Here is a 10,630-nt window from a genome sequence, read left to right on the forward strand (position 1 = left end):
CCTCGGACTCGCCACCGCCAACACCCTCGCCGTACGATTACCTTCTCAAAACCCTAAACCCTAAAATTTCCGATCTTGATGCATTTTTTCTGATGACATTGCAGGCGGCTGAAGGCGGGGCGAGGCAGCTGGAGGTTAGTGTTAATGGTATTGGAGAAAGGGCAGGAAATGCGGCGCTTGAGGAGGTAGTTTTTTCATTTTTGTTTTGTTTTGTTGATTCTACGTACACTACAATAAAAATTGTAAATTAGATATATTTTTTTATCTCTAAAGGCAACATATTTTCGTGTCGTGAAAATAGAGTGTGATACATATCAAAAATGTGGTTAGAGCATGTGTAAAGTGCATCTTTCTACAGAGAGTGGTGATAAATATACATGTCACAAAACTTCTAACACATATATATGAAAGTATCATCATTCAATACTATAACTTCACAGAAGGTCACCCATCTTAGGATTACTCTCATTAAAACACACTTAACTATGAAGTTTTATAACTTATACACTATTATAAATATTTAATCATCATCATAATTAAAATCTATGATTTAGTTTTTAAGCTCATTAGTAGGTTCTCTCACTATCCACGTTGGACTATAAGCCTTTTTTAATTATATTTAATTGCATATCTAATGACATAAATATGTGTTGTGATTTATTATGCTTATTATTTGTGTCACTATTGTTTAATCTTTGCAAATAAAATGACACTTTTATATGCGTTATAAAATGAATGTAGATACGTACAACTTTTATTGTTGTCTTATAGTTCGGAAAATGGGGATAAAAGTTCATTTGCAGATACACCTATTGTAGTACAACGGGTAGCCAATCAATTCTTAACCTATGGATTTGGATCCTATGCTAATAAAGTAATGGAGAGCAGGGACAAGTACATGATTGTTCGGCTGGGGGGCTCCTGCCATGAATGATCAAATAAATTAAACTTGTTATCAATTGCATAGTCTTCTATTTTGTTAATTTCAAAAAGATTTGTTAATTTAATGATACATAGGCTTCACTTCGCGAACATAGAAAAAAAAATTGAGAAGATATTTAATTATTCTCACTTAAGCCTATTGCTTCTTAGTTTCTTTATTAATGGGGAATTTGATTTTTGATTGAGAGATTTGAAAAAAAAATGAAAGGCAAAGTTATGAATGCTTATCTTCAATTTGTTTTAAAGGAATTATTACAAAATTGGAAATTTTAAAGGAAAAAAAAATCTAAATATCCATTCCATCAAAAAAAGACAATTTACGTAAATTATTTTATAGCAAAATTTTAATGAAAGGAAAAAGAAAGGAAATACAAATGGAATTTGATTGACATGTTATGAGAATTTAAATGCATTTTAACATTTTTATGTTTCAATTTATTGAGATAATAAATTGGAGAACTGCTTGTTTTTAACTAGATATCCAAACATGTCTTTAAAAAGCATAGTTCTGAATTGGGTATGGGTTGAAACGAACAAGAACTATGTTGAATGATTTTCAACAACTGGTTGTAAAGTGTAGGATATACGTCCAGAAGTGCATGAATAGTGTTTCAAAGTAAACATGTATTATATAATTGAGTACACAACCAAGTAAACTTATGCATATATTCAAGAAGTGTGCAATAGAAAAATTTATTTATTCAATAAGCACAAATATCACAATATCGTAAGCCCTAATAACTTTTGAGGGGTAAATGTGCAAATATGGAAGATTAGAGAGGTATATATATATATATATATTACGTAGAGATATTTCAAAGCTGTGGTAGAATCTGACAGATCGAGTTATTCTCTTTGCTCTGAAATGATGCACATTCTTGTAGACCTAGAATACCCTAATATTTAGAATCATCGTTACTCCTTTAGATTTTCATGCAGCCCATTGCGTTTGACCAATTAATGTTATATGGATATCGTACGATTATCACAGATTATGCTATAGTAGGTATGCTTCTTTCCTCTCTCTCTTGTGCTACGTTTGACTAGCATTTTCTTTCAAACTTTTTAGGTTGTCATGGCTTTAAAATGTCGCAAAGAAATATTGGGAGGCCTTTATACTGGAATCAATACTAAGCATATTGTTCCAATAAGCAAGATGGTAAATCTTTTTAATTTATGTTCTACACTTTTTCTCCTGTATGTGCACTCGAGGATCAACATTGTTTTATTGTTATCAAGGTCATGGAGTACACTGGATTGCATGTCCAACCACATAAAGCTATTGTTGGAGCAAATGCTTTTTCCCATGAAAGTGGCATTCATCAGGTAAAAATAGTATTTTTTTTACATATTTAAAATAGAATTTAGAGTAGGTTTAAGAGTTAAAATGTTTGGGTGTCACATGAGAATATTCGGGGAAATATTCTCCAATTTACATAATAGAAGGTATTAAAGTGTTAATTTTACAAACCTTATGGTATATAAAAGCTAAAAAAACAAGTGAACGTATATAAGTGCAAAGTGGGGGAAGCTACTAGGTATTTAGTGCTAATTAGCCTACTAAATTGACACTTGGGGAAGAAATTCATGGTTAAGGCTTGGATTCATGTTTTTGGTTACCCAAGGAATGTCCATTTGACATACTATTTGCATCTGTTTCTGTTTAGTTTAATGCAATATTTTTTTCCTCTGATGTGATTTTCAGATCTCGCAAAAAACCCGAAAATCACCAAACGTAGCAAATAGAATCACACAAGATTTAACGTGGAAAACTCTCAACAGAGAAAAACCACGAGATCAAAATCAATCAACTATCGCTTCCAAATAATAATCTTTTATACGGATAAAGACTGTCAAACCCTCTCTCTCACAATACTCTTGAACCCGGTTACACCCTCTAAAATCATGATTACAAGAATATTCTCTCCTTCTCTCTACACTCCTTGATTTTTGCTCTAACAATAGAATATATATATATATATATATATATATCAAAACCCTATCTCTAGAAACTTCCTAATTAAAATAGGATTCAAACTCTTAATCATGATGAGACTCAAATCTCCTAATCATGATAGATCTCTAGCCCTGTTTAATTCATATGAAGTTATACAAAGAATCAAAGACATAATTCTAACTTGCACTCCAAGAAAACTATAGGATTGGGCCTAGCCTTCAAACCCGCATCTGACTTAGAGTTTGAGTTGGTACCCAATATATCATTCCTCGACGAAAAATCTCCAAGTGTCCCAACGGTTTCAGAAAAACTCTTTCTCTTTTTCTTGTTCTTCACCTCTCCTTTGTGGATAAGAGTCTGAGAAGAGTCATCTACACCATTAACAGATCGCCCATCTAAATAGCAAATATGATTGCTATTCTTCCTCCCTCGTAAAATTAAATCACAGTCTTTATACACTTTGCACCACTCTCCTTCATCCACATACTTGTACCCACACGATGTCATCTCACCCAATGAAATTAAATTAGCACCACATAATGGTACATATCTCACATGATGAAGAATTCTAACATTCCCAGTGTGAAGCTTGAGGTGAACACTTCCAACACCTTTAACCTTTATTTTTTCGTTGTTTCCAACAATCACGTCATTAAATTCTTTATCTGTCTTCAATGTGTCAAAATAATTTTTATTTTTGCAAACGTGCATAGAGGTTGCAGAATCTAACACCCAAGTGTTACTCACATCAGTACTTGTACTCTGTATCAACAACACCACATCTTCATCACACACAACCTCCGAGGAGTCCGCCTTTTCCCTATTTTCTTGAAGCTTCATCTGTCTAATACTCTTTAAATCATCTCACATCTAGGAACATCTGAACTGAATGTGATCATTCTCTTTGTCATAATAGCACTCCCTTTTGCTGTTGTCTCGGGCCCGAGATTTTGACATTCCTCGATAACTGTCACATCTTTTCTTACTCCTCCCTCGATTAGAACCTTAAAAATCTAGTGCACTCTCATCACCATTAGATACGCTCTCCTTTCCCATCATACTTTCATTCTCACGTAGGAGTGCTATCACATCGTAGAACTTCAAAGTTTGCTTCCCTGTAATTGTCGTCTGAACTAACGACTTATACGACTTCGGTAAGAAAGACAATAGGACTATCGTCTGCTCTTCATAAGTTGCCAAACTAGTTGATTAAAGGTATTGATGTGGTCTTGAATTACAATACCTTCTTCCATCTTCAACGAATAAAAGCTCCATCCTCAAACACAATCGGCTGGTCATTGACTTTGATGCATAAATCCCCTTGAGCTTTTCCCACAGCCCCCTTGGTATGGTCTCTTTCATAACATTGTACTTGATCTCGGGGGCGAGTGCCAAACAAATTGTGCTAATCGTTTTCTTTTTTATGGAGCTTCATTCAGCATCCTTCAATCCTTCAGGTTTCTTCTCCTCCAAAACTTGATCAACACCCTAGTGCACAAGAATATCTTGAACCGTGCATTATCATACTGTAAAATTTGTCTTGTCGTTGAATAACGGAATATCGAACTTCGGTCCCGAAGAAGTTATCATCCTCTAATCACAATTAAAATTCAAACCAATCACTATAGAGATTGAATTTGATTAAACCGACGTCAAAAATGAACTCAGCACATCGAAAAACCCTAGGAACAACTCTTGGATCACCAAAACCCGCCTTTAAATTCTCGATCAAAAGACAAATTAATCTGCATCGTCCGATTTGATTTAAAAGTTTGTAAGCAAACCCTCACCCATGTGAACAGTGTTCTCGCTATTGCTACAATATTCCCTGCTACAGTATCTTTTTTGTTTCCCTCGATATCGATCACCGCGCTTCGACCGCTGACGCCTTCACCATATGCACACCAGCCAAACCTTCACGAACCATCGAACCCCGCTCTGATATCACTTATTGGGATTTTTAGATCTTGCAAAGACCTAAAAAATCACCAAATACAATAAATAGAATTACACAAGATTTAACGTAGAAAACGCTCAACAGGGAAAAACCACGGGATCAAAATCAATCCATTATTACCTCCAAATTACAATCTTTTGCTCGTACAAATATTGTCAAACCCTTTCTCTCATAATACCATTGAACCTGGTTACACCCTCTAAAACCTTGATTACAAGAATATTATCTCTCTCATTCTCTCTACTCTCCTTGGTCTTTCCTCCAACAATAGAAAACTATATATAGGGAAACCAAAACTCTATCTCTAGTCTAACTTTCTAATTAGAATAGGATTCAAACTCCTAATCATGATGAGACTGAATCTCCTAATCATGGTAGATCTCTAATCCTATCTAATTCTCATGAAGTTATACAAAGTATTAAAGACACAGTACAAAATTGTCCGCCAAGTTAATTTGGCCTCTAAGAAAATTACTAGGATTGGGCCTAGCCTTCAAACCCGCATTCAACTTGGAGTTTGAGTTGATACCCAACATATCCTCCCTTCAAAACCGTATCCGACTTGGAGTTTGAGTTGATACCCAACGTATCCTCCCTTTTTTCAGTTTCTTTCATCAAATGGGTGTTATAACAAGGTAGATTCTGTATATGTGTCTTACGAGATTAAGTTTATCAAACATGTATTCTTTGTACTTTAATCGTGCTTTAAGGGTTAGTCTGGAACAATATTACAAGGTAGACTTGTATTTGTTGTTCTCCTCTCGTATTCTCAAGATGTTGAGTAACCATCAACGCCGAACAGGTCAAGCAAGAACAAATGTATTATTGCCTGTCTTTCAAATTTGTATATGAACTATTCATGTCCTGTTTATGTTCTGGACATCAATACAATTTCAACCCCTTTTTCTCTTTTTAATATTCATTTTTTTTTCTCTTTTTAATATTCATACTATACTCTGCTTTGCAGGATGGAGTTCTTAAATTTAGGGGCACCTATGAAATTATATCTCATGAAGATATTGGATTATCTCAATCCAATGAGTCCATTGTTCTTGGGAAGCTTAGGTATGACTTTCATAGACCAATTTGATTGATTTATATGATATTTTTGTTTTCTTCTGTTACCTTTTTTAGTAACCGGGGCAAGGTGCACAGGGAATTTATTGATTAGACAAATAGTTACAATATATAAATGAAGTGGAAGAGAAAGAAAAAACATAAGACAAGAAGAAAGATAGAAAACATAAGTGTCTAGTATAGATATCCGAATCAATGAGTAGTAGTGTAGTACTGCTACAAGCTTCGTCTTCTCAGTACCTGTAGATACACCCGAATGACGCTTGAAAAATATTTCATAATTTTCAAGATTTATGGTAGTAATGTTTTTCTTCTTTAATTTAGTTTTCTCGTTTTTTCTGTAGTGGGCGGCATGCAATAAAAACTCAATTGTTGAAGGTAATACTCTTTTGTTGTATATACGCTATATTTGATTGTCAACGTCTTAGTTGGCAGCCTATGTAGTTTTTTTTGGAGAAAACAACATCCATTGTAGTTATTTAGTATAAAACTTATACACTTTTATCATATTTCAGTTAGGTTACGATATAGATGGAAAAGATCTTGATGATATATTCATGCGATTTAAGGAGGTTGCTAAAACAAAGAAGGTACGATAATGTTTCCCTGAAATATTTAGTAGTTTGCATTGCTTATTTTTTGAACTATCTCATTTTAGCTTGTGCTGTAAATGCAAACTAATTTACATGCTTTTTTAGTTTTGACTATGCCTTAAAACAGTTTAACAAAGAAAAGACCATGACTTGGTATCATTAGCCCAAGGCCCCAAGAGCAAACCAAATGAATCACTTTTCGACAAGATGTGAAGTGTCACAAACATTGTGTCAAAACTCTAGGAACTATATTGCAAGCACCCAGGGGCGGAGCTAGTAAGAAACCCAATACGGCCCTGGCCCCACATGAATAATGGAGTTTTATTCCATATTGGTTCCTTAAATCTTTCATATTTTGAATTGGTCCCTCAAATCATGGAAATTACTATTAGGTACCCTAATTCTTAGGTTACTTTAAAATTAGCCCCACAATTGTTCCTATTAGGTTCCTCAGTTCTTCACTTGTTCTGAAATTAATCCTTCTAATTAATAGTAGAAGGTTAGAAGTAGCAATTGCAGGGATTACAAGTAAAATTTATTGTTGTGGACTATCAGCCCCTCCAATTCTCATATTTTTCTTCTTCCAAATTTATTTTTTTTGGTAAATGAAATTTTTATTCATCTCCAAATATGAAAGTTGTATGTACATCAATGATTTCAACATGAGTGTGAGATAACAGAAGACTGCAGCTAATGCTCAAAGAAACAGAGCTATAGCCAAGACACAGTAACTACAAAACAGATATCAAGAAACCTGTACATGATTGATCCGTATAACTAAGAAACAGATCCTAGAATTCTTTCCTCCCTAGGATTCCTCAGTGAAGACTTGAACCAGTCATTCTGATGTGCAATTTTTGTGCATGTATGTGCATGTTTTACAGTGTGTGAATCCATACATCATTATCAGAAGAGATAGTTGAGTTTAGAAGCACTGTCATGATATCAACTTTAATACCTTTCACAAGATGCTGGAAGACTCATATTTCTCTCATTCCAGATTGCATAGATGGTGGCTGACAGAGCCATTCTTTTAACCCTTTGCTTAAGACCTTTGCCTTTCAGTCTTGAACTAAACTAGTTTATCAAAATCTCCCAATTGCATGACCTCCAAGAGAAATGAAGCCATCCATACATCACTAGAATAAGCACACTCAAAGAACAGATGGTTTCTGCATTCCTGAAAAACATCAGAGCATAAAGTGCAATGATTTGTATTTATTATTCCTCTTCTTAACAATCTGTCCTGGGTATTCAGTCTGTTATTGACAGCTAACCAGCTTATGAATGAGTGTTTAGGATAGCACAATCTTTCCCATATTGTATTGTGCCATTGGACATTACTGATGACTGGATTTAGGGCATGGTACAAAGCAGATAACTTCAATTTTCCTCCCCTATAACAAGAACCAATCAACTGAATCAGATTTCCAACTCCTCCACAAAAATTCAAAGCTTTGTCCCTTGCTTTGATTAATTGTTTCCACATCCAAGAGTCCTCTGATCTTGCTTTAACATGCCAAATATCCCTTTGCTTCAAATAGGTACCATGGATCCATTTAATCCACATTAATTCCCTATTAACATGAATATTCCATAAGTTCTTTAAGGCAGCTGCCAGATTTCAAACTGAAGAAGAGAAAATACCAATTCCACCCTGTTTTTTACCCAGACAAACTTTGTCCCAGGAAACTAAGGGAATTTTGGATGTTTGATCTGATCTCCCCCATAAAAAATTCCTGCAGATTTCATCCATTTTCTGTGTAACCTTGACTGGCAATATGTAATTTGAAGTCCAATAAATCTGAACTCCCAAAATGATACTCTTGATCACTTGTAATCTTCTAGCATATGTGAGTTTTCTGTGCTTTTGCCATGTTTGTATTTGGCTAGTAATCTTATTTATGAGAGAATTACAATCTTCATAAGACAACCTTTTGCATATTAGAGGAACCCCCAAGTATCTAATATGGAAAAAACCTTCAGAAAGACATAGTTGAGCTTTGATAGTTTCTTTTACAGATTCTTCAACCCCTTCAAAGAAAATAGAGGATTTCTCTTTATTTGCTTTAAGTCCAGAAATATTACCAAAGTCTGTAACACACTGATAAAGCTTCTTCACTGAATACAGGTCTCCTTTACCAAAGAGCAATAGATCATCGGCAAAGATTAAATGTGTGATCTTCATTTTTTCACATCTAGGATGATATTTAAACTGTTTATCCTGCTTCAAAAGGTCTAAGCTCCTAGACAAATACTCCACGCCCAAAATGAAGAGATATGGTGAGAGTGGATCACCTTGTCTCAAACCTCTTTCCCCCTTAAAATAACCATGTAGTGTACCATTTAGGGAGATGGAATATTTTGGAGTTTTCTTCCAAATTTAGTCTCTCCAATAGCTATTTATATTCTTGAGTGGAGGGACTAATCTAAAAATAAGTCAAATTTTGACGGACCAAATAGCAAGTTTCAAGATTTGAGGGAATACAAAAGATTTAAGGAACTAACATAGTCACTCAATTATGGAATAATTTTTTAAAAGAGGTCGAATATATTCTACTCTCCTAGGTGAGAGTTTAAAGTTTTTTTTGGACCCCTTGTTGAAATTTCTGACTCCGCCACTGCAAGCACCAACTTGGGAACTCTATCTTTGTTGCATGTCAAAGTTCCAGCAACCGTTCTTTATCACCTCCGATTGCTAGTTGAATTCAATGGAATATACCGCAACAGTGCCTAACACCGACTTGCAACTGTAATACCTTCCTATACAATGACTGACATGATTCACAACAAATAAATCCATGAGATATATGGCGATCCTGCAGATGCACGCTCTAAATTTAACCTCTCATGTAGATAAATTCTCTTGCTTGCAATGTACATGGATAATATATATTTCTTCGGACACCGGTCCACAACGCCAAGGAAGCGACTAGAACCCTCATTAGTTGTGTATGGCCAAGCTCTACCATGCATGATTACAATGACGAGGAAATTTCATCCAATCTGAAGTGTTCTATGTGAACTATGCCATAACTTGATGGACCGATTCCTCTTGCTACGTCTTTACGGATCCTCGCAGCCAACCTTGTGAAGCAAGTCTTTTAGAGGATTTTCACTGCAAATCGGCAACACTCTGCTTGGATCCAATGTCCTGCTTGCTGCATCGAACAGTGCACAGGGTTTTAGCCACTAACTTGCTGCTTGGATCCAATCTCAGTCCATACTATGCATTGTTTATCATTTAAAGTCCTTTCCATGCATTGTTTATCATTTGAAGTCATGTTCATATAACAATTTGACATTTCTCTTGTTTCTTTTCAGCGAGTCACGGATGCTGATATCGAGTCATTGGTTACCAGTAAAAGTATCCAAGCAAAGGCCATGTGGTCACTTGGTAATATTCAGGTTAGCTTATCCAAAAACTTTTATGCTGCATTTATATGGCTGAATACGAGAATACAATATTAGTTGTTGGTTGCACGTGAAACATTAATAATATATATATATATATATATAATATATATATATATATATATATATATATATATATATATATATATATATAATATATATATATATATATAATATATATATAATATATATATATATATATATATATATATATATAATATTAAATAATATTATATAATAAAATAATATTTTATGTCTAATGCGAAAAAATAATTTATTAATGACAAAATAAATATTGGCTAGCAAACGGTTATTGTAAAAAATAATATAGCATTATATTTATTTTTATAATAAATTATTGTAATGTACATTTTGAAGAATTATTAGCAAACTATAAGTATATTAAAATCTATAAAATATAGTTTAATGTTAAAGTATTAATAATTTATTATATAATGAAAAATATAATATATTATATATTAAAATAATTTATTAATAATAAAATAATATATTGGTAGCAAATGTTACTATGATAATAATATGGACTCATTGACCAAAAAGAAGATAATAATATGGATTCAAAATTTAATAATATCTAGTTATATAATAAACTATTACTAGTTTATTAAATATTAATACATTATATAGTAAATTATATTTTATGTTATGATATATTAGTAGCAAACATCA

The 10,630-nt window shown here is 33.6% G+C and overlaps 1 protein-coding gene across 1 annotated transcript in view; it reads left to right on the forward strand.

Annotated features, from left to right (window-relative positions):
• The window catches only part of LOC109837598 (2-isopropylmalate synthase A-like), a 41,594-nt gene that overhangs the window by 26,232 nt on the left and 4,732 nt on the right, over nucleotides 1-10,630 (forward strand). The window contains 8 exon segments of the mRNA XM_020405912.1: nucleotides 1-31; nucleotides 105-185; nucleotides 2,012-2,101; nucleotides 2,182-2,268; nucleotides 5,824-5,921; nucleotides 6,278-6,311; nucleotides 6,449-6,523; nucleotides 9,851-9,934. The exon segment at nucleotides 1-31 is cut by the window's left edge and continues 10 nt beyond it. Coding sequence (XP_020261501.1) covers nucleotides 1-31; nucleotides 105-185; nucleotides 2,012-2,101; nucleotides 2,182-2,268; nucleotides 5,824-5,921; nucleotides 6,278-6,311; nucleotides 6,449-6,523; nucleotides 9,851-9,934 — 580 coding nt within the window.

Source organism: Asparagus officinalis, chromosome 4 (assembly GCF_001876935.1).
Source record: "Asparagus officinalis chromosome 4, Aspof.V1, whole genome shotgun sequence".
NCBI classification, from domain to species: Eukaryota; Viridiplantae; Streptophyta; class Magnoliopsida; order Asparagales; family Asparagaceae; genus Asparagus; species Asparagus officinalis.